The sequence below is a fragment of the Nylanderia fulva genome, unplaced genomic scaffold, assembly GCF_048542155.1.
Source record: "Nylanderia fulva isolate GAGA-0341 unplaced genomic scaffold, ASM4854215v1 Scaffold5, whole genome shotgun sequence".
Taxonomy (NCBI): Eukaryota; Metazoa; Arthropoda; class Insecta; order Hymenoptera; family Formicidae; genus Nylanderia; species Nylanderia fulva.
The window spans coordinates 2,256,725-2,281,338 of record NW_028190587.1 but is presented as its reverse complement, the minus strand read 5'-3'; the positions used below and the strand labels follow the sequence as shown (position 1 = coordinate 2,281,338).

Sequence of the window (24,614 nt, the reverse complement as noted above, 5' to 3'; positions counted from 1 at the left end):
GCTGTTGTAAGCTCTTGATGATAAAGATAATCACGTTAAAACTCAAATAATTTTGAAGAAATTCGAGAATATCAGAGATATGCTAATCAGCGTAAGAAATGAAGTCATATAAGTACACATTCTTGAGACATTAATAGCGAGCGAAAAGGAAACGCAAATACGATTTCATCTTGACAAGTCCATTACGGTTCTCGTTAGTTACGTAATTCTCGCATCGTTTCCTCATTATACAAGCACCGATTTTCGCCCGGTACCTACAATTTACTGATGCGATAAGCACATATTTTGGCGAATGCATCGGCGAGGATTTCGCGAGTTCGCCGCGGCTCGAATCCTCGAAAATGCGCCAACCGCAACGAAAGCCGATCCCGAGGAAGTAAAGATGAGAAGGAGAGAAGGAGTAAAGTAAGAAAAAAAAATCAGAAAAATGAAGAAGAAGCGCGGGGCCGCGAGGGAAGAAGTAAGAGTCGTAAAACGGGTTCTCTCTTCTGGCCCCCAGGGGTCCCTTCTTGCTGGCCTTTTTACGCGGAGGCCTCTTCGCGATCTTTCGTGTTAAACGCCGCGATGCCTCATGCGAGCGCTCGCTTTGGACGTGGAAAAGTCCACGATTTCCGGTTTCGACGACGACGGCAATATTTCGTGCAAACATATCGGATTTTCACACCTCATGCCTATGGTATGTTGAAAAATCCGCGCGTGATTCGCGAACATGATCGTCTACAATCTTCCTCGAGCGACCGCTCGCGAGTCGCAACAAGCCTTTAATTAGATCGAGCATATAAAAGGTGTTCCGCGCAATACTTCGCCTCTTGACATTTTATTTACTTGTTTATCTGTCTGCGATATCAGTTAGTTGTAGAAACTTCTCTCTCTTACGTAATTGTTCATTTACGATTAGGCGACTCTGCCAACTATTATAATTATATAAACGAAGAGGTCTTATTTTGTCAGCTTGAATTCTATCTCGTCTTCGGAAGAACGATAACAAAGTAGATATGCAGCAAAAAATATGTATGACTATATAGGTTTTATGAAATCTTTCGCGTACAAATTTACTACTTTTCTTCAAATAAAAGAGCAATTAGCTGGTGTTTGCGAGAGATTAGCGAGAAACGTAGGAATTTATGGCGAACGTAAACATCCGTAAAAAAATGTACGCGTATATAAAACTTAAATACGGGCTGTTGAATCGCTACAAATTGCTCCAAAGTAGATAAAGGCCTTTCACTCATACGCGCCTTCAAACGCGACACGCATTACGCACAACCACAGGAAAGACGTGGTTGGTGAAGCGCGGCTCGCGACGTAGGTAACCGACAATTTGTGTTTATGCTAGATTACACGTAGCGATTCCTCGTTACGCACATCATTCTGGAAACTGGGTGAAAGTCTATTAAACGCAACAGGTGCAGGCGCGTCAAGCGGGGAACCGCAGCAGAGTGATTTTTTATGACAGAGGCGTTACTTTTATCTTTGAAAATACCACGTCGATTATCTAATCACGCAGCAACATGTACGCTGACAAACAGACGCGCATTAATTTTTTTTTTTTTTTTTTTATACGAACGCGGTAAAGTGAGTTTGTATATTCGTTTCATTAAAAGTTTTAAATACAAATGTAATACATTATTTTGCATGTTAAAGTATATCGATTATAATCAATGTTTGCTGTTATCTAAATAAAATTATATAGATGATCATCTAGATACAATTTTTGACGTCTTTTTAATATCTTTATATAGATAATAAAAATATGTATTATCTATATTTGAAACTTGGATGAAAAGAAATGATATTTTTATTAAATTATCTAGAATAATGTTCAGATAATTTAGAGTCGTAACACATAAAAATCTACTGAAGTAGTAGAATTTAAGCAGTAAGCGATACGAACTTACAAATAAAAATATGAATATATTTTTAATTCTTTTTATAATTTCTAGATGAATCGCTATATAATTTTAACTTTTATCTAGATATATTTAAAACAAAATCATCTTTATCTTATCTAAGATAAATTTACTTTAGCTTATCTAAGATAAATTACATATTTCCATCTTATCTTTAGCTAATTTTAAAATTATCAAACAATAAGCGTAAAACTTGATTAAAATAGAACTACAGTTTTGTAAAAAATCTATGCAATTTGTAGCAAAGCTAATTTAATTAAGAATATTGAATAAAAAATTTCGGATTAGAAAAATCGTTTGGCGTTAAAAAAGAAACTGCAGAAAAATATATACGGTCAAGCTGACGTGATGCCAAATCTGTCTATTCTTGATCATCAGCTATTTAATACAGCGAAACAACATAGCGAATGAAAAAGAAAAATACATATCAGCCAATGATTTTTTGCAAGACACGCGGATTAATCAAGTCGATATACGCGAAAGCAAAACGCGCATCGTACGCGATCACTTTCGTCTTTCTCCCGATTTCAAGGTTGCCTTATTCCGGAGACCTTGTACTCTCTCGCGAGTTGTTGCTCGCTTTCGATGTTGCGACGCGCGCGCTTTTCCTTTCAGAAGCAACAATAAATTGTTTATACGCCGATTGTTACGCCATCGCGGTGCGGGCGTTCGACATGCATCAGCATAGATGCATAATGCAACGGATACCGAGGACATGATTACAAACGTCGCGTCTGCGTCTTTTCTCCTTCCGCTTATTCTTGCTTGAAAACTTGACTTTGCTCGCGAGCGATTTCGCGCCGTTGACGAGGCACAATTCTGTGAATAATAATTCCGACCGGAAGGAAGCGTTGAGAATGACCGGAAGTCGCTTCCCGGTTGTTGATAACAAAAAAAAACAGTATGACACGACCGATTGTCAAAGGTCGTGCACGATTGACCCCACGTGTGTGTCGGGCTTGACCATCAACTATGCTCGATAAAATAAATCGGTAAATTTCAACTGAATTCGAAACGATAAAATTTAATTATTCAAACGTACGTTAAGAAGTATTTAACGCGAAACTTATATTATATATCTACTCCTTGAATTTATATCTCGTCGTATTTTAGTCAAGGATACATCAAAGAATATCTGTCATTCAAATTAAAATCGACGATCCTGCGATAGCCTGCGCGAATAGCATAAAATCGCACTTTGAGAGAAAGAAAGAAGAAAGGATCGTCGATGATTCGCTTCGCCTTTTACACTGTACGGCTTTGCATTCAAATCGAGGAGCCGTGCAACAATGCGTCCTCTTAGATATTCCTCTCGTATACCTTCGACCATCGTACGATTTCCTTTGGACGAGTGTTTTTGAAGTAGATCTTAGTTCGCGATCAACGAACGCGATCCTGAATGAGCGTGTCGCACATCGAAGAGAAAAAGATGCTGCCGTACATCTCGTTTGCTCTGCAAGCATCCCTCTCTCTCTCTCTCTTTGTCTGTCTTTCGCTCGAGATGGCTCCGAAAATTTAAATTACCGAGTCATAAGAGAGGGAATAAAAAAGTTTGCGCGAAAGGCGGTTCTTCGCGCAGCAAAAAGTGCTCACGAGAGAGGCGTGTTCCTCTCTTCCTTCTCCTTGAGGATCCTCGCGCAACCCTTGACAGAGTTCGATCACCTGTGCGCACGTTGCGATTCGCAAAAGAAATAAGGCGAGCCTCGTACAAGGCTCTCACGATCGAGAAATTGTCCTTTTAAGTGGGCGTGCAACGAATATTCAACCGAAACAGGACACCGTGACAGAAGGTGTTATTAAAGAAAATTGGGTTTTCTGAACGATTGCTTCGGAGAATATTGTACTCTACTGTCAAATATTTAATTGCCACGTATACACACACGGAGAGCGTGATGAACCCGTGTATATGTAATTGCTCAATAATTGTGACTAGCTTCTTTATGCATTTTTAACGCAGATATTTTTTTATGATTATATATATACATATAAGGGTGTATAAGAGAAAAGAAGCACGATTTTATTCTGACAAATAATTATGAGAGAAAAGAAGTCCTTATGTTTTCTCCGTCAATCGAATCACATTAAATCTTGCCGAATCGTTTTGCAAGATTGTCCATTCGCCAATCCTTTTCCCTACCTCTCTCTCTCTCTTTCTCTCTCTTAGGATAACAACGCGGGGGTCTTGAATCTGGCCCCATCGAAGCCCATGACTTTTGGATTGCTCTTGCCTCGGACACCTGCGAGGATTTGGCCGAAAGAAGAAAAGGAAGGGACTGTAGAGTAGGGGCGGCCAGGAAGGGTCAGACCGAGGGCAGGGGGGGGGGAAGGAGAGGAAAGGGAGAAAAAGGGAGGATACGCCCTGGGGCAAAAAGGAATCGAAAAAAATGAGACGCATCCCGCGGACGGGGTAGACCGGTTCGTCTGGTCCTTGATTTGAAGCCGAGAGAGTATCCTCCTTCTTTTTCCTCCATTTTTGCGCCCCCCTTCGCCCCCCCCCTGCCACGATCCCACCCGCCTCGTCCTTTTCCATTCCGAAAGGACCCCTCTTTGCCGTTCCGTCGCGATCGTTTTCGCTCCGCTTTTAAGGGCGTTGCCTGCTACCGTCCCGGTGGTTGCGTTGCACCTCCCGTGGGATTTATATTTACCCTCGCGACACACACACACACACACACACACACACAAACGAGATTTTCTTTAATTGGCTCGATGGTTCCCTCTCTCAATTCGCGTCGCGTCGTTAAATACGTCGCCCCCGCTGAGCAGCGTGAATCTTTAGGGGTTAATTGCGGAGTTCAAAGACAAAATATAGCAACTCTTTGTGTGAAGGTTCTTAAATCAATGCAGATCGAGGAAACAATTTTATTTTATTTAATACACTAGGAAAAATTTATTGAATTTATTCGAATAAATATTTATTTCAATATTGATTTCATGTGAACTTATTTGATATAAGAAAATCCTTTTCAAAACGGATAAACTATAGCACGGACAAAATATAGCAACTTTTCGTATAAAGGTTCTTAAATCAATGCAGATCGAGGAAACAATTTTATTTTATTCGATACACTAGGAAAAATTTATTGAATTTATTCGAATAAATATTTATTTCAATATTGATTTCTTGTGAACTTATTTGATATAAGAAAATCCTTTTCAAAACGGATAAACTATAGCACGGAACAAAATATAGCAACTCTTTGTATGAAGGTTCTTAAATCAATACAGATCGAGCGAACAATTTTATTTTATTTAATACACTAGGAAAAATTTATTGAATTTATTCGAATAAATATTTATTTCAATATTGATTTCATTGTGAACTTATTTGATATAAGAAAATCCTTTTCAAAACGGATAAACTATAGCACGAACAAAATATAGCAACTCTTTCGTATAAAGGTTCTTGAATCAATGCAGATCGAGCGAAACAATTTTATTTTATTAGATACACTAGGAAAAATTTATTGAATTTATTCGAATAAATATTTATTTCAATATTGATTTCTTGTGAACTTATTTCATATAAGAAAATCCTTTTCAAAACGGATAAACTATAGCACGAACAAAATATAGCAACTCTTCGTATGAAGGTTCTTGAATCAATGCAGATCGAGCGAACAATTTTATTTTATTCGATACACTAGGAAAAATTTATTGAATTTATTCGAATAAATATTTATTTCAATATTGATTTCTTGTGAACTTATTTCATATAAGAAAATCCTTTTCAAAACGGATAAACTATAGCACGAACAAAATATAGCAACTCTTTCGTATGAAGGTTCTTAAATCAATACAGATCGAGCAAACAATTTTATTTTATTTAATACACTAGGAAAAATTTATTGAATTTATTCGAATAAATATTTATTTCAATATTGATTTCATGTGAACTTATTTGATATAAGAAAATCCTTTTCAAAACGGATAAACTATAGCACGGACAAAATATAGCAACTCTTTCGTATAAGGTTCTTAAATCAATGCAGATCGAGCAAACAATTTTATTTTATTTAATACACTAGGAAAAATTTATTGAATTTATTCGAATAAATATTTATTTAATATTGATTTCTTGTGAACTTATTTGATATAAGAAAATCCTTTTCAAAACGGATAAACTATAGCACGGACAAAATATAGCAACTCTTCGTATGAAGGTTCTTAAATCAATGCAGATCGAGCGAAACAATTTTATTTTATTTAATACACTAGGAAAAATTTATTGAATTTATTCGAATAAATATTTATTTCAATATTGATTTCTTGTGAACTTATTTGATATAAGAAAATCCTTTTCAAAACGGATAAACTATAGCACGGACAAAATATAGCAACTCTTTCGTATGAAGGTTCTTAAATCAATGCAGATCGAGCAAACAATTTTATTTTATTTAATACACTAGGAAAAATTTATTGAATTTATTCGAATAAATATTTATTTCAATATTGATTTCTTGTGAACTTATTTGATATAAGAAAATCCTTTTCAAAACGGATAAACTATAGCACGGACAAAATATAGCAACTCTTTCGTATGAAGGTTCTTAAATCAATGCAGATCGAGCAAACAATTTTATTTTATTTAATACACTAGGAAAAATTTATTGAATTTATTCGAATAAATATTTATTTCAATATTGATTTCATGTGAACTTATTTGATATAAGAAAATTTTTTTCAAAACGGATAAACTATAGCACGAACAAAATATAGCAACTCTTCGTATGAAGGTTCTTAAATCAATACAGATCGAGCAAACAATTTTATTTTATTTAATACACTAGGAAAAATTTATTGAATTTATTCGAATAAATATTTATTTCAATATTGATTTCATGTGAACTTATTTGATATAAGAAAATCCTTTTCAAAACGGATAAACTATAACACGGACAAAATATAGCAACTCTTTGTATGAAGGTTCTTGAATCAATGCAGATCGAGCGAACAATTTTATTTTATTCAATACACTAGGAAAAATTTATTGAATTTATTCGAATAAATATTTATTTTAATATTGATTTTATGTGAACTTATTTGATATAAGAAAATTCTTTTCAAAACGGATAAACTATAGCACGGACAAAATATAGCAACTCTTTGTGTGAAGATTCTTAAATCAATGCAGATCGAGCAAACAATTTTATTTTATTTAATACACTAGGAAAAATTTATTGAATTTATTCGAATAAATATTTATTTTAATATTGATTTCTTGTGAACTTATTTGATATAAGAAAATCCTTTTCAAAACGGATAAACTATAGCACGGACAAAATATAGCAACTTTTCGTATAAAGGTTCTTAAATCAATGCAGATCGAGCAAACAATTTTATTTTATTTAATACACTAGGAAAAATTTATTGAATTTATTCGAATAAATATTTATTTCAATATTGATTTCATGTGAACTTATTTGATATAAGAAAATCCTTTTCAAAACGGATAAACTATAACACGGACAAAATATAGCAACTCTTTGTATGAAGGTTCTTGAATCAATGCAGATCGAGCGTACAATTTTATTTTATTCGATACACTAGGAAAAATTTATTGAATTTATTCGAATAAATATTTATTTCAATATTGATTTCATGTGAACTTATTTGATATAAGAAAATCCTTTTCAAAACGGATAAACTATAGCACGGACAAAATATAGCAACTCTTCGTATAAAGGTTCTTTAATCAATGCAGATCGAGCAAACAATTTTATTTTATTTAATACACTAGGAAAAATTTATTGAATTTATTCGAATAAATATTTATTTCAATATTGATTTCTTGTGAACTTATTTGATATAAGAAAATCCTTTTCAAAACGGATAAACTATAGCACGGACAAAATATAGCAACTCTTTGTATGAAGGTTCTTAAATCAATGCAGATCGAGCAAACAATTTTATTTTATTTAATACACTAGGAAAAATTTATTGAATTTATTCGAATAAATATTTATTTCAATATTGATTTCATGTGAACTTATTTGATATAAGAAAATCCTTTTCAAAACGGATAAACTATAGCACGGACAAAATATAGCAACTCTTTGTATGAAGGTTCTTAAATCAATGCAGATCGAGCGAAACAATTTTATTTTATTTAATACACTAGGAAAAATTTATTGAATTTATTCGAATAAATATTTATTTTCAATATTGATTTCTTGTGAACTTATTTGATATAAGAAAATCCTTTTCAAAACGGATAAACTATAGCACGAACAAAATATAGCAACTCTTTCTATGAAGGTTCTTAAATCAATACAGATCGAGCAAACAATTTTATTTTATTTAATACACTAGGAAAAATTTATTGAATTTATTCGAATAAATATTTATTTCAATATTGATTTCATGTGAACTTATTTGATATAAGAAAATCCTTTTCAAAACGGATAAACTATAACACGGACAAAATATAGCAACTCTTCGTATAAAGGTTCTTAAATCAATACAGATGGAGCAAACAATTTTATTTTATTTAATACACTAGGACAAAATTTATTGAATTTATTCCAATAAATATTTATTTCAATATTGATTTCATGTGAACTTATTTGATATAAGAAAATCCTTTTCAAAACGGATAAACTATAGCACGAACAAAATATAGCAACTCTTCGTATGAAGGTTCTTGAATCAATGCAGATCGAGCGAACAATTTTATTTTATTCAATACACTAGGAAAAATTTATTGAATTTATTCGAATAAATATTTATTTTAATATTGATTTCTATGTGAACTTATTTGATATAAGAAAATCCTTTTCAAAACGGATAAACTATAGCACGAACAAAATATAGCAACTCTTTGTATGAAGGTTCTTAAATCAATACAGATCGAGCAAACAATTTTATTTTATTTAATACACTAGGAAAAATTTATTGAATTTATTCGAATAAATATTTATTTTAATATTGATTTCATTGTGAACTTATTTGATATAAGAAAATCCTTTTCAAAACGGATAAACTATAACACGGACAAAATATAGCAACTCTTTGTATGAAGGTTCTTGAATCAATGCAGATCGAGCGAACAATTTTATTTTATTCGATACACTAGGAAAAATTTATTGAATTTATTCGAATAAATATTTATTTTAATATTGATTTCTTGTGAACTTATTTGATATAAGAAAATCCTTTTCAAAACGGATAAACTATAGCACGGACAAAATATAGCAACTTTTCGTATAAAGGTTCTTAAATCAATGCAGATCGAGCAAACAATTTTATTTTATTTAATACACTAGGAAAAATTTATTGAATTTATTCGAATAAATATTTATTTTAATATTGATTTCATGTGAACTTATTTGATATAAGAAAATTTTTTTCAAAACGGATAAACTATAGCACGAACAAAATATAGCAACTCTTCGTATGAAGGTTCTTAAATCAATACAGATCGAGCAAACAATTTTATTTTATTTAATACACTAGGAAAAATTTATTGAATTTATTCGAATAAATATTTATTTCAATATTGATTTCTTGTGAACTTATTTGATATAAGAAAATCCTTTTCAAAACGGATAAACTATAGCACAGACAAAATATAGCAACTTTTCGTATAAGGTTCTTAAATCAATGCAGATCGAGCAAACAATTTTATTTTATTTAATACACTAGGAAAAATTTATTGAATTTATTCGAATAAATATTTATTTTAATATTGATTTCTTGTGAACTTATTTGATATAAGAAAATCCTTTTCAAAACGGATAAACTATAGCACGGACAAAATATAGCAACTCTTTCGTATAAGGTTCTTAAATCAATGCAGATCGAGCAAACAATTTTATTTTATTTAATACACTAGGAAAAATTTATTGAATTTATTCGAATAAATATTTATTTCAATATTGATTTCATGTGAACTTATTTGATATAAGAAAATCCTTTTCAAAACGGATAAACTATAGCACGAACAAAATATAGCAACTCTTTGTATGAAGGTTCTTGAATCAATGCAGATCGAGCGAACAATTTTATTTTATTCGATACACTAGGAAAAATTTATTGAATTTATTCGAATAAATATTTATTTTAATATTGATTTCATGTGAACTTATTTGATATAAGAAAATTCTTTTCAAAACGGATAAACTATAGCACGAACAAAATATAGCAACTCTTTGTATGAAGGTTTTTAAATCAATACAGATCGAGCAAACAATTTTATTTTATTTAATACACTAGGAAAAATTTATTGAATTTATTCGAATAAATATTTATTTCAATATTGATTTCATGTGAACTTATTTGATATAAGAAAATCCTTTTCAAAACGGATAAACTATAGCACGGACAAAATATAGCAACTTTTCGTATAAAGGTTCTTAAATCAATGCAGATCGAGCAAACAATTTTATTTTATTTAATACACTAGGAAAAATTTATTTAATTTATTCGAATAAATATTTATTTTAATATTGAGTTCTTGTGAACTTATTTGATATAAGAAAATCCTTTTCAAAACGGATAAACTATAGCACGGACAAAATATAGCAACTTTTCGTATAAAGGTTCTTAAATCAATGCAGATCGAGCAAACAATTTTATTTTATTTAATATACTAGGAAACATTTATTGAATTTATTCGAATAAATATTTATTTCAATATTGATTTCATGTGAACTTATTTGATATAAGAAAATTATTTTCAAAACGGATAAATATTTATTTGTTTCAAATAAATGATTAATTAAGTATGGAAATAAATATTTATTAATTTAATCATTTTTCAATGTATAAATTAATTAAAGATAGAACTTCGAGTAAATATATTTATGTAGAAAAACTTTTCCCTATACTTTATATAATTATATATGGTGATTTTATTGGTTAAAAATTTTATACAATTTTTTAATTCGTTTAATTTTAAATAAACATTCACCTAAACATTTTTTAATTTCTAATGGTTTGAAGATTATTAATTTCTCTTGTCATTAATTTCTTTTTAATATAATACTACTTTCCAATAATAAGTGGAATCTTTGGGTGGAGTTACACCTTACATTATTAATTACTGACTCTTCGCGGAAATGATATTGTAATAAGTCCTACGAGGCATTTATTTCGAGACCGTGTAATTGATGTGTTTAATTCTTTGCGCAAAGAACATGCTAATTATGTCGGTTACAGGAATAATAGCTCATTCCTGTCGTAGCTCTTCTATCGTGGAAACGAAAACTGGCGCGGTTGCATAAGGCTGCTAGAATGAGAAGAAAGTGTCAAGACGGAGATGCGGTAGAAATCGCGCTCCGCGATTCGACGTTTCACACGTGAGAGACTTAATGTTGCACCGTTTCGTGCACCGTAATTATTGCGGACTTTTCATATATGTACAGTTAATCCATTTCTGCAGCAGGGAGAAAGGAGCTGCTTAATTACCGCGCCGATTTCGTCTGGCGTTTCAAGTAATTATGCATGCTAAAAAACAACCGCATTTTTACAGTGATATGCAATAACTTTGCGACGTGACAAAAAAAGGAGCGTATATTGAAGCTTCATTGGCGTTTGCATATATACGAAATATACGCGTCTCGCGATATCTTTGCCGTTGAGCGCTAATAATATATATTAAGGACTGAATATTTATATATACAAAAGTGACAACTTTCTTCTTTAATGGCAATTTGGTTGCAACCGTGCAAACGGGTGCACTGTACCGGATAAAAATCATCGTGTAACGTGTTGAATCATTCTATTTTCGATAAATTATTTATTAAAAGATAATTAGAAAATTTTGTAATTAGTTTTAAATCGATCGGATTTATTTCGTTTATCAATTAATCATTTTATTTGTTGTTAAATTGTATACATCCACAATTAAAATTAAGGCAAAAAAAGTGAGATTATTTATGAAATGACAGAATCAACAATCAATCAAACGTTATTTCGAAATTAGAATTGCTATCTCAACCCACATTACATTTTCACCAAATACTTAGTATTAAATAACGCATTTAGAAAAATATGTAAAAAAATGTTAACTATCAAAATTGCACACACATTTTAAAACATAAGAAGCAAATAGAGATAAATTAGTTCATAATCTTTTTGTGATATTCTTTTATATTTTTCGCAAGAGAGATGATATTTTAATTAAAAAGAAAACATATATTTTGAAATAGTATTTAAGAAAAATAGCATGCTAAATATTTATTCTAGAGGAATTGCAACAGTATTTAGTTCGGAGCAAAGGATTTCGTCTATCAGCGATCAATTAATTGACGAAACTTTCTCCGTTTTCCATCTTCGAAAATCTTTTTGTTCCGTTCCGCGTACCGGCAGGTTTTCTCGGAATAAGGTAAAAAACCGGTCGTCTTACTACCGGGAAAGCGGGACGACTGTGTGTCTCCATCAAGTTTCGTAAGTTGTGTAGTCTAAAGTTATGTCCTCACTGGAGCAACAACGAGCAACTGTTTGTTGATGTTTCATGTTTCTTAAAAAAGTTGCTAATTATTGCTGAAAGATTCTGAAGCTGCATTTTTATTGGAGAAACAACAAGCAACTTTTTGTTGATGTTTTTTATAAAATTGCTAGTTGTTGCTGAAAGTTTCTTAAGCTGCATTCTAATTAGAGCAACAACAAGTAACTTTTTCTTGATGTTCCATGTTTCTTAAAAAAATTGCTAATTATTGCCGAAAGTTTCTTAAGCTTCGTTCTCATTGGAGCAACAACGAGCAATTTTTTGTTAATGTTCCATGTCTCTTAACAAAATTGCTCGTTGTTGCTCCAATACATAGCTTAAGATTGAACTTAAGCGAAATATACTGAAACGATATGCGCATTTATTTCTGTACATCCGGCTTATCTCTACTTATACATTAATCCATAAAATATTTTGCATCGCAAAACAGATACACAAATTACGTATCTGTCACAGTGACCCGTGATTAGAGCAGTAATAATCAGCGGGTACGTATGCAAATGCTCAGTTACAAATAGTAGCAATAAAAAGAATTACGGAAAAAATCTTATGACGTTCTTGTTATATAGTCCGCATATAAATAATTGTTGTACCAGAAGTATTGAATATTAGATATTCGAGATATATTAAATCTTAATTTCGAGTAATTTTAAATTATTTCAAGATTTTAATTTTAAATTATAATAATATGTATAATATTTTTTAAAATATTAAAACCGACTAAGTTAAATGTATGTACATATTTTCTTTAGCGAAAAGCCGTTATTAGCGCATTTTCGCGACAACGTTTTACCAAATCCTAAGATTCTTCATCATTATCACCGATCAGTTTCGAGGACGTGCCGATACACGAGTCGCACGATTCATTCATGAAATCTTGCGACACGCTTGCGCCGCGTTACACGCTCGATTACATAAAGGCGTCTTAAACGAGTGCTTCGCATAGGTGCGTTTGTTTGTTGCAACTACCCACACACCAGCAATGGTAGCGCACTGTGGTACGGTGATAGTGAGTGCGGCGGCGATGTGTACGACGGTGGTGGGCGCGCAAGTAGGACAGCACTTTCCCTGAGTAGATTGCTCGACTCATTCCTTAAGCAGGATTCGCACTGACAAATTCGACAATTCTACAGATGAGAAATTAATCTCGAATAAATGAAAAATGAATGGGAACCAAAAGCGATTGACAGAGATATATTAAAATAATTTTGAAACTATATGTAAATGTAATTTTAAAAAATATCAACTAAATTATATCTACACGAAATTCACACATCTATCACGTATAGATATATTTTATATATATATTTTATAGATATATTTTTATTACGTAATTTGTTGAAAATAGCGTGTCACAAAATTAGGCTTTTATTTTTGTTTATTTTACTGATAAGAGTATAATATATATAAATTGCTTTCTGTTCGATTAATAAATTAATTTTTGATTTGACATGAAAATAAAACATTTATTCTCAGCTAAATTAAAATGGAGAAATGATTAAAAAGAAGAAAATCGCTCGTATGAATGTACCTTTAAATTCGCTCGCGCGCTTCGTCGCGAGTATTCACGTACATATATATACACACACACGCATCGACGCACGTGTGGTTGTGGATAAACACACGTACACGGAGCGAGAACGAGAGTTGCTTTAAAGCTCGAGCGGGCTCGATGTAATCGACCCTTCGTCGTGGGAAACGGCTACTTTTCCTTCCGACTGGCTGAACACAACTTTGACCGGGAAACCATTTTTATTGCTCAACCCGTATGCGCCATTAACTACCACGTTCCATATCTCGGTAAATGAATTGACGAAAGGCGAGCGCTTTGTCTCGCCGCGTGCTAATGCGAATTAAACGCGCGCATACGCCGTTTCTCGATCTTATAAATATCGCATGACCGCGGACCGTTAACTTGCGATTTTTAATTTAAAGATTATTTAAAATTTTAAAACAATGGGTGTAGTATAATTTAACATTCTCGTATATTATTATGATTCCTTGCAAAAGAATGATAAAATTACTTGGAAGTATTGCTCAACTTGTCGTACACAGATAGAATTTTGTATCTTCCAAGAGAATATCGAATTTTTCAATACATTTCTCAATTTTTCGGGTTATATCTGTGTCATGAGCGCTGAGCGAGACCATTGACGAAACGATAGAATTGTCTTCTAGGCGTATACTTTCGTTTGGTTTCGCAAGATTTTCACTGCCGTTTCCGCTCTAATTCTATGCGTACTCCCTCGGCATGTCGAGTTTAACTTTCCGCATCGTTAGAGTCGGGTATTAAAATTTCGACACAATTTCGATAAACTCGATGTGTCTCACATCTATCGCATAATCTTGTACTAAAAGAAATTAAAGAGTAATTCCAATAATTAAAATAACAGTTAAATATATTTTTCTCAGGAAAGTTTTGCACTTTTATCTCGCGAAATAATATTCGAAAAAAAAATATATCTCTGTGTTTGCTTGTAATAATTTAAAATTACATTAATTGACAAGTATAATTCCGCTCCTTCGGAGATAGAAACCCGATATAATGGCTTTGCTTATATAATCGCGCAAGACTTGCTGGTATCGCAGGATATAAAAAAAGTTGTCGTTACAAAAAAATTACTCTTTAATTTCTGATAATGAGCTCTCAACGCGCGAATTATCTCGTACATCGAATCTGAAATTTGCACATGAATCGAGGCACAATCGTGACGTCATCTCCGACGAGATTTCTTTTTTTTGTTGCATTTCTTTCGCAACGCGTCGATTAATTTCTTCTCTCTCAATTGGCACAATCGATAAATGACTGTTTGATATTTTCTCAATGTTCTATCTTTCTCCTCTTTCCTTCTTTTTTTTCCTTCCGCTACGTCATTTGGATCCCGATCGATAAACGTGCATAATATATTAGCGCATGACAGGGTGATATCGGCGATGCGAACGATGGATACAATTAAGCATGATCGATGATTCGAAGGACCGAACGGCCAAGCGGATCCAGAAGTGCTTAACTGCCCGACGAGACGGCGATGTGTTGTTTCGAGGCTGCTCGAGCAGACCGCCTCGATCGACTCGAATTAAATCTGAGAAGTGTAACGACGTCGCGTCGTCGTCATTTTTTCGCGTGTGCAATCACGTTTGCCCCGATCGGAAAATAAATGATCTTTATTGGTATACGAATCCTCCCTCCGAACGTGTTGCGTGTTGGCGCTCATTCATTTTCGTTTGAAATTGTGCATTGGAAATCATTATATTACGACAGAGAGATTAAATCACTATTTCCCTCGAAAATATGACGTTATGTAATATATGATACGCACGTGGAATTAATTACCGAAATATGTACTGATGATTTTAATGATATGATGACATTTTGACAATCGATATTTTACAGACTTTTTTAGTTGATTTTTATCCTGATAAAATAAATTAAAAAGCAGCGAATAAATTGTGCATTTAAAAATAAAATATGATTTTATGGATTCAAATAGTGTGGATTATTACAAAAATGATTATTTTTCATATTCTACAATACTAAATTTTAAGAGAAAATTGTTTTGCGGTTAAAAATTCTTATATACACACCTTTTATGTTTTAGTCACGCAAAGAATTAATTAACGTATAATTTCGTCGAATACTCGTTGAAGAAAGCGCACGGTCATAAAACGCGAACGAAGGGGACGAAGTTTTGAGTTTCATTCATGGCTGTTGGTAACAGTCGTCGAACAAAGAAAGATTATTTATAAAGCGAGCGAAGTCGAATCCTGTCGTTCTTATAAACGAAGTTATTTTCGAAAGTGACTTCGAAGGTCCCCTTCGAAGTGAACGTGCCGAAGTCAGCCCCATGAAATCCTCCCAGGCTGTTTTAAACTCTCACCATTAGACATTTATTTTTGTAATCGTATAAAGAAATGTCGCTTGATGCTGCGAACAAACTATCTCAGGCGCTGATCGTTACGCCGACAATATTGTAAGTTTCTCTTTCGCGTGAACGTAAATTTTATGATCGTATCGTATCTCGATTCCGCCACGTTCGTCTCGAGGTTATTCCATTTCATTTTTCGCAGCGTTTGGCGTTTTTAACGGCCAGTGTAAATAATAAAGCGCGTTGTGATTTAGTATTTATCGGACACATACGTATTCGCATTTTCAAACAATTACTCATTGCGATATTTACGGAATAAGCAAACATTGTATATAAAAAGTGACAAATTTGACAGATTAATATTTGTTAACTTAATATTTATTTGAAAAAAATTACTGCCGATTTTATTCATTTGGTAATTTTTGTATAATCTGTATATTTAGTGGGTATTTTACATTTAATTAAACCTTTGCAAAAATTATATTAATTGTCGCGATATTAACCTTCGTCTCTAGGCCGAAGAAAGCGAATGAAGCGGAAGTAATTATCGATACTGTATGTGTCTCTAAAATTCTACATCATCCGTGGAAGGAAGTCACGTCCTCAGGAAGTAAACCCAGCCGGAAAGAGGTGCTCGATGCGAAAAGAGCTCGATTAAAACAGCTTTTCGAATGCGATGCAATTAAATTGGAAAATTCGTTACGCGAACTGGGATACGCTTTCGTTCCCACACAACCTTGACCTTTTTCATGGCGTTTTTTTTGGGGGGGGGGTCTTATGATCTTACGGATTGGTATTAAATAACTGCACACATTCACCGCTTTTGATTTAAAATGCATGTTTCTCTTAAATCAAAAAAATTACTATTCAAATATTTGTGACGAATTCGAAATTTTGTCATTATTCTTGTGACTTGCAAAAATAGAAACGATTTATATTTAATTTAATAACTATTCTTCGATAGGCAATATAAAATAATAAGCGTTGAAATTAGCTTTTTAACAATAATTAATATAAATTAAAATTAAAAGCTTTATTAATAAAAAGATAAATTTTAATTTATTTGAATTAATTATTTAAAAGACGACATGTTGTTATTCCTCTGAAATGTATAATTAAACGAAATTTGAAGTTGTAATATAAATTATTTTAAATATAAATGGTAAAAAGACACATTCTGGAATCTACAATCAAAATCAGCTGCAATCTATTGTTAACTCAGAGTAGTTGACGATACGTAATTAATGCATTTAAAAATCAATCTGCAATTTTTCTATTTAATATTAACATTTCTGATCTACACTTTCTAAACGTTAAAGAATGTCAATCTTTAACTTGAAATTCTTTCTAAATATTTTCAAATAGTAATATTTCCTTTGAGAAAATTTAATAAATAAGCAAACGAAAATAATGAAGCGAAGAGAGTGATTATAATGAAAATAATTTTCGATAATTTGACTAAATGAACTAACAAAAGTATTAAGTTAAATATATAAGCGAAATAAATATAAAATTGTATCAATAAGAAAGAAGAGACTCTAGATTGATGTGCTATTTAAACGATTATACAATAAAACAGCAGATCTGCTCAACTTACTATCAATCTGTCGTCTGCAGTTTTTATCAACGGAATATAAACTTATTGCCTGCATAGTTAACGCCAATCTACTACAATTTATTGATTGAATCTATGACTATACTGTTGACACATTGCAAATATTTTATCATGTATAATATAAAACTTGTTTTTTAACATCGTATATTTCATTATTGTAATATAATTCTTATATTATGTTAATACTGTAGAGTCAATTATCCTTTTTTATACATTACTTTCAAATTAGACGTCTTATGACGTCTTTGAGGATGATTTATTGACGGTACATACATAATATATGCATACGCATACACGCACATCTTACCGTGACATAAATAAAATATATAGATATATCTTACACGTTGACAATGAGTGAAAATCAAGAAAAATAAGATGCTCTTTCTTCTTGCTTTATTACACTTTGGTAAAATAGTTCATACCAAAAAGAGAGAAAAGCAAAGAAGGTATGAAAAAGGCCAAAAATCGGCGCGATTATCTCGTATGTAGATTTGTTATACAGACTGAAAAATTATATATATTATCTTCTCAGATTTTTCCCTTTTTTTCTATGCAACTTATTGTTAGTTTCTGTGTCAATCATCAGTACTATTCCGATTCGTCATGACAGTTTTGCCGCATTGAGTTACAAACTATGCTGCGTACATTATAGTGGACGGCATATTACGGTACTGTGAAAATCGATCTCTTTTTCGAGAGACCGTTTCGAGCTCTTTCATGGGGCCCTTCGCAAAAGATTTTCTAAAAAGATTTTCACATGAATTTTTGACCGTGACAAATCTTTGTCCTTCGTTCGCGATAAAGTTCCTTTTGAAGAAGCGTACGCTCTTTTGCTCAAATTTCGTCGTTGGGTCTTTCGTGTCTATTGCATAGACATGTTTAAAATATATAGCCTGATTTTAAGAATATATTACGCATATAACATATACGTATACAAATATAATATGTCGCATGATTCTTTATATGCAAAACGATATATGTGATAAATTTTTCAAGTATATAATTTTATAATTTCGGAGTAGTCTATTTCTCTCTCGCTCTGGTTTTATGTATATGTATATATTATATGTACATATACAGTACATATATATATATGTATATATGTACATATATATAAAATAAAATAGAAAAACTTTATATTTTTAAACAAACATATATTTAATTTTATGTTTTAAATAAAAATCAATCGTATTTCTCTTGTTTAGACATTATAATCATTTCTGTTTCAATATCTTTACTCACTAATTAATATACGACATACTGAGTACATGAATGTACACATACTTTTATGAAAAAAATACATTTATTTACGTATTATTTGGAAATATTCAAAGATCATTCACTAAGAGCTTTGTGTATGCATGCGAAATCAACTAAAAATAATACTGATTTTTTTACGTTGACAAGTTGACAATTTTTTTCAGAATTGTTGTCAATAATTATCAAAAAAAAATTTGAAAATGTTAAAGTAGCAGTATATTTGCAAAAAAATAATAAAAAATAAAAATAAATCAGCAAAGCGTCGCATATAAGAATCTCTGTTTGAGTGAATAAAATTTAAAAAAATTGTAATATATTAACAAAAAATACGCCGCTTTATCGCTCTCAGGGTAGCTATGTTGGTCGTGCAGAGGCACTTGTCCATTAATGTTGTGCATGTCAGACACAATGGTATGAAAAATATTACATTAATGCTATCACATACACTGATACGAGAAGGAAACGCATTTACATACACGGAGTATTGAGGTGTTTTATGAAAAATGTATGTATGAATGTGAAATATATGTATGAAAAACATTTTTGAATATTTCTCGTCCGATGACAATAGAGGCGTGAAAAGATTTCATATTTATATAGATGGAATCCGCTTAAAAAAACAGAAGGGTTTATCACGATTAAACAGATCGTGCAGCGGACGGTATCCTGATGATTAGAAAATCGAAGCGTCAGGATAATTCTATTTTTGATCTTTTTAAGAACATAGAACCCACAACGTGGCTCGTCGTCGCAATTAAGTATCATCGCAATCGTGCGGTATCATCAATTCTAAGCGGCGCGACGATGACGTTTCTTTTCCGTTCTCCGATTTTGAAGTGCACTTGTAGGAATTATTCGCTCCGGACGGTTTGCTTAATTAACTATCCACTGGAGAACGCTAGTATCAGCGCCGCCAGTCGATACCAATCGAGAATCGTCTTGCAGAAACGAGACATTTGTCACGTGACTCGAGTGACCACCATAAGAATGGTATAATGACTGAAAAAAAACAATCAAATATTTTATTTAAATAATGCATATATATATTCAATGCAATTCATGCATATTAATAGTTTCGAATAAAAGTGTTAAGAGATTTTATGCGAGCACATAAAATAATTTAACATAAAATAATTGAAATACACCTTAAATAATTGAAATACTACCTTCGGCTGACATGCTGGATGAGAAAATAACTTGACTTTTCCAAAATCATCGCCCGTAGCTAAAAGCTTGCCGTCGCCACTTCGTGTACAATTATTCACGTCAGTTCCATCGGCACCCTCCGGCCAAATGCCTATCGTTTCGAACGATATTACGCAGGTATGGGTTGCCCAATCAACGTTTCTTAACGATGAAGATTGCGGTATTTGACGACACACGCCTGGATTCCCTGTAGAATATCAAAATTTAATTACTAAATTTATCCCAAATACACATAATCAAGGAATCAAAGAAGTATCTTCTTAATTATAACGATATGATTGCCAATTGTATATTTTTTCTATTCTACAAAAAATTTCTTTCATAATTCATTAGTTGTGCATTCTCTACAAATAATAATAAACTTATAATACTTGTAAAAACTTTCAGAAAAAGATTCATGCAACAAACGAACGTATGGGAAATTTAAATTATTCACGCAGAAAAATTCTGCGAGATATGGTATAAAAAAAATTCCAAATAAAAAAAATTTTCTAAAATAGACTAATACAATGATACATGAAAAAGTTAAATTTTTTTAACGAAAGGTTTTGGTCATCTCAGAAATTTATAAAACGTACATTATTACATCAGCTATTTTCTCTTATTATTTCTCTCATTTTTATTTTGTTTGAGTTTTTTCATGAGTTGTACTCAATTCAATTCAAATTATTAATTATTAAAATTATTTCATATTAAAAATAACTTCACTTACAATAGAGCAATTCATAATCTCCGCTGTTACTACGTAAATATTGACCATCCACGGACCAGTCTAGATGAGTTATAAAGCTCGAGTGTCCCTGAAATGAAAGAAAATTCATACATTTATATATATCGCATACACATATGATTATAATAAATTTGATGAAAAATGAGTTATAATAAATTGCGAGCATCTCTTGTGTTCTTTTACCACTATAAAATTCTAAATATAATTGGTGTCATATGAGTGTCATAATGTCATATGTGTTAATTAGTTATAATAATTGATGTCATATGTGTTAATATTACACAATGTTGTATAATAAATTAAAACCAAACAATTCTATTATCTATAATATAATCCTAATACTTTATGCATAAGCAGTGGTTAAAGGTGCGTGCAGGTGCTAAGTAATCACATAAAAGTTTCGCTACATAATTAATAATTGACATTCTATTCGTGTGTAAGATTAAAAAATAGGTACATCGCGTTGCGCTGTTTTACGGAAAATTGCATTTTTGAAAGCAATTTTACGCGCACAACACGACATCCTTTCTACGTTTTCAAGTGACCGAAACACAAGTCTTACTCCGTGCCTTCGAATCCGCTTTGGCTAGAAATGGAAAAGAATGATTTTGAGTAGATATTAAAACTACGTAAGGTTTGTCAATCAATTTACCGATAAACCATATTTTATCATGTTTGTTAGTTGCAAAAATTATATTTACAAATGCTACAGATGCTACATATACATATTTACAGTTTTTTTGCAACAATTATTTACAAACAATTAATTGTTAATATATATATAATATAATATATACAATCTAAAACATCTAGAAAACAAGGCTTATATTTTTATGGAAAAAAGTAATCGATAATGGTAGTATAGCTTTCTTGAAGTTATTTTTAAGTCAGTAGTAAGTCAACGAGTTGTTAATAAAGATTGACAATTAGTGATTGATTATTAATTGCAGAGAGATACATCTGTGCTCAACATTTAATTTTTTCTTTACAATTTACAACATATATATATATATATATATATATATATATAACAAATATCAATTATTTTATGCTACAGATACGATTTTATCGTATAAAAAGAATAAAGAAATAATTTTTAATAAATTTTATTAAATAATTTTATTCAATTTATAAATGATACGATTGTTATCTTTAATATCAAAATAGTTTGATTAAAAAATATTTTACTTATAGAAAATAGAACAATTTTATTGAGATGTAATAAGATATGAATAACTATAATAACACACAGTTATTAAAAACTTACCATACACCGTCCGACTCGGCCATACTTGATCGCACTTTCATTCACCTGATAAATATAAATATAATTATCTCTGGAGCCGAGTGCGAGTAGAGTACCATCGGGTGAAAATTGAACAACCTGAAAATCATAAGCACGATAAAATAAAATAAGAAAATGACTTTCTATCGTGAAATTCAATCATATTACGTTACACTTATTATGTTCGTATATATTTAAATTAAAATATGATCAAATTATTTTCACAGAAATTGATTGGGAGCAATTTTTATTAAACTACAATGGGGCATTTTACCTGAATAGGTTCCGAACCATCGCTGTGATGTGTGTATAATTCTCGTGTCTCACTATCAATAGCAAGCCATTTCCCGGACATACAGCCGACAACTATGATATTACCATCCGGTGAGAAAGCGATACTTTGCGCTTGTTCCTAAATAAAACGCAAAAAGTCAACAATTAAAGCAATTTTTTATATTCTTTTATTTTACATTGCTTTTAAATTTAAATATCTATTAAAACTTAGGTTTTATTGTAAATGTCTTGATAGTATTTTTTATTTTTCTTTTTTGAATTATACATATTTTATTTTTCCTAAGAAATAAAAATCAAAAACGTTATTTATATTGTTTTATAAATTCGTAATTTATTCTACATTAATTTAAAAAATATTTTCCTATCTCTAATTATCGTTTAAACGTGCTCTCTATTTCTGCTAAATAAATAAACGCTTACATACCCCAATGTCTTTGCTCCACACCACAGTATGGCTCAAACTGTCCCACATCTGCAATAATCTGTCGTGCCCCGCGGTTGCAAATTGTGGCAAAGTCGGATGGGCCGCAAGTCCCCAAACTTCTTCGGCATGACCCAGCATAGCTGGATTAAAACCCATTTCAACGTCGCCGACGAGAATGCAATTTCTCGTTGTACCGACTAACAACTGGGTGCCCCTTCCTTCCGATAGCGTTCGAATCCCTCCAAAATGATCTTCAATCTATGAAATAAATAACTTTTATTTTATTTTATCAAAAAATATTGTGTATAAATCGAATTGAACAAGAGAGTTCATATACGTCTGAAAAAATATCAAATCTCTCGGACTTGCCTGGGCTTCTTCTCCAGTCAAATTCAAGGATGCGTCAAAATGTTGAATCCGACCGTCCTTTCCGCCTCCCGTGATAATGTTACCATTTTTCAAAACACATATTGAGAAAATTGATCCTTCGTGGAGATTCCTCACTAGCCTTGAGACTGTATTAGTACCTATATATTATAATAAAACATGAAATAAGACTTACAATTTTATAGATAAGCAAAGATATTATTTAAAAAATAATTTTTATTTTAAAAAGAAAAATTTATATTCACATTACGTTCTTGAAATTTTTCTACATTGTGCTTATTTAACAATATTATTTTAAAGATCTTATTTAATTTTATAGATAAACAAAAATATTACTTAAAAAACAATTTTTATTTAAAAAGGAAAAATTGAATTAATTGTTTGTAGACTTTTGTCTATATTCATAACGTTCTTAAAATCCTGAAATTTTTCTACATCGTGTTTATTTAACAATATTATTTTAAAGATCTTATTTAATTTTATAGATAAACAAAAATATTACTTAAAAAACAATTTTTATTTAAAAAGGAAAAATTGAATTAATTGTTTGTAGGCTTTTGTCTATATTCATAACGTTCTTGAAATCCTGAAATTTTTCTACACCGTGCTTATTTAACAATATTATTTTGAAGATCTTATTTAATTTTATAGATGAGCAAAGATATTACTTAAAAAACAATTTTTATTTAAAAAAGAAAAATTGAATTAATTGTTTGTAGGCTTTTGTCTATATTCATAACGTTCTTGAAATCCTGAAATTTTATTATATCTTTCCTAAGAAAGAAATTAGCGAGAATCACTGAGGAAACCTACCTCGAGCCCAAACAATAATGTTGCCGTTGCTGTCGCCGGTGAGAACGTCGCCGTTTTGATTGAAGGCGACGCAGGTAACGTACCTGGGCTTATCCCGACCCTCGAAGACGCCCATACGTTTGTATAGCATACCACCATTGTCCAAGGACCAGAACGACACGTGTCCTTTTCCGCAGGAGACGATCTGATTTCGTTCCAACGGATGCCACTCGGCGCAAACCACCGTGTCGACAGAGCACTGCAATCGGCAGTCATTGGCCGTTAAATGGCCCGCTTCCGGCCAGAATATACGCGAATCGTGCTTATTCGCGATATAACGGATAGGTTTATGTGTGCGTTTCGCAAGGATTTTTTGTCGCGTTGTTACTACGTGCGTG

General features: G+C 31.6%; 1 protein-coding gene and 1 long non-coding RNA gene across 11 annotated transcripts in view; one reads left to right on the top strand and one right to left on the bottom strand.

Moving 5' to 3' along the window:
* LOC114940540 (uncharacterized) overlaps positions 1-24,614 on the top strand; it is a 117,582-nt gene that overhangs the window by 68,892 nt on the left and 24,076 nt on the right. The gene's annotated exons all lie outside the window — the stretch shown is intronic.
* The window catches only part of LOC114940538 (echinoderm microtubule-associated protein-like 2), a 37,516-nt gene continuing 30,779 nt past the window's right edge, over positions 17,878-24,614 (bottom strand). For 9 of the 10 annotated variants that reach the window (XM_029315263.2, XM_029315261.2, XM_029315258.2 and 6 more), the window contains 9 exons: positions 24,238-24,475; positions 23,407-23,564; positions 23,038-23,295; positions 22,594-22,731; positions 22,302-22,418; positions 21,597-21,620; positions 21,017-21,104; positions 20,265-20,491; positions 17,878-20,097 (listed from right to left, as the gene is read on the bottom strand). In XM_029315263.2, the coding sequence (XP_029171096.1) occupies positions 19,972-20,097; positions 20,265-20,491; positions 21,017-21,104; positions 21,597-21,620; positions 22,302-22,418; positions 22,594-22,731; positions 23,038-23,295; positions 23,407-23,564; positions 24,238-24,475 (1,374 nt within the window). In that variant the 3' untranslated portion in view covers positions 17,878-19,971. The remainder of the gene's footprint in view (positions 20,098-20,264; positions 20,492-21,016; positions 21,105-21,596; positions 21,621-22,301; positions 22,419-22,593; positions 22,732-23,037; positions 23,296-23,406; positions 23,565-24,237; positions 24,476-24,614) is intronic. The other variant, XM_029315264.2, reaches the window with a different exon arrangement.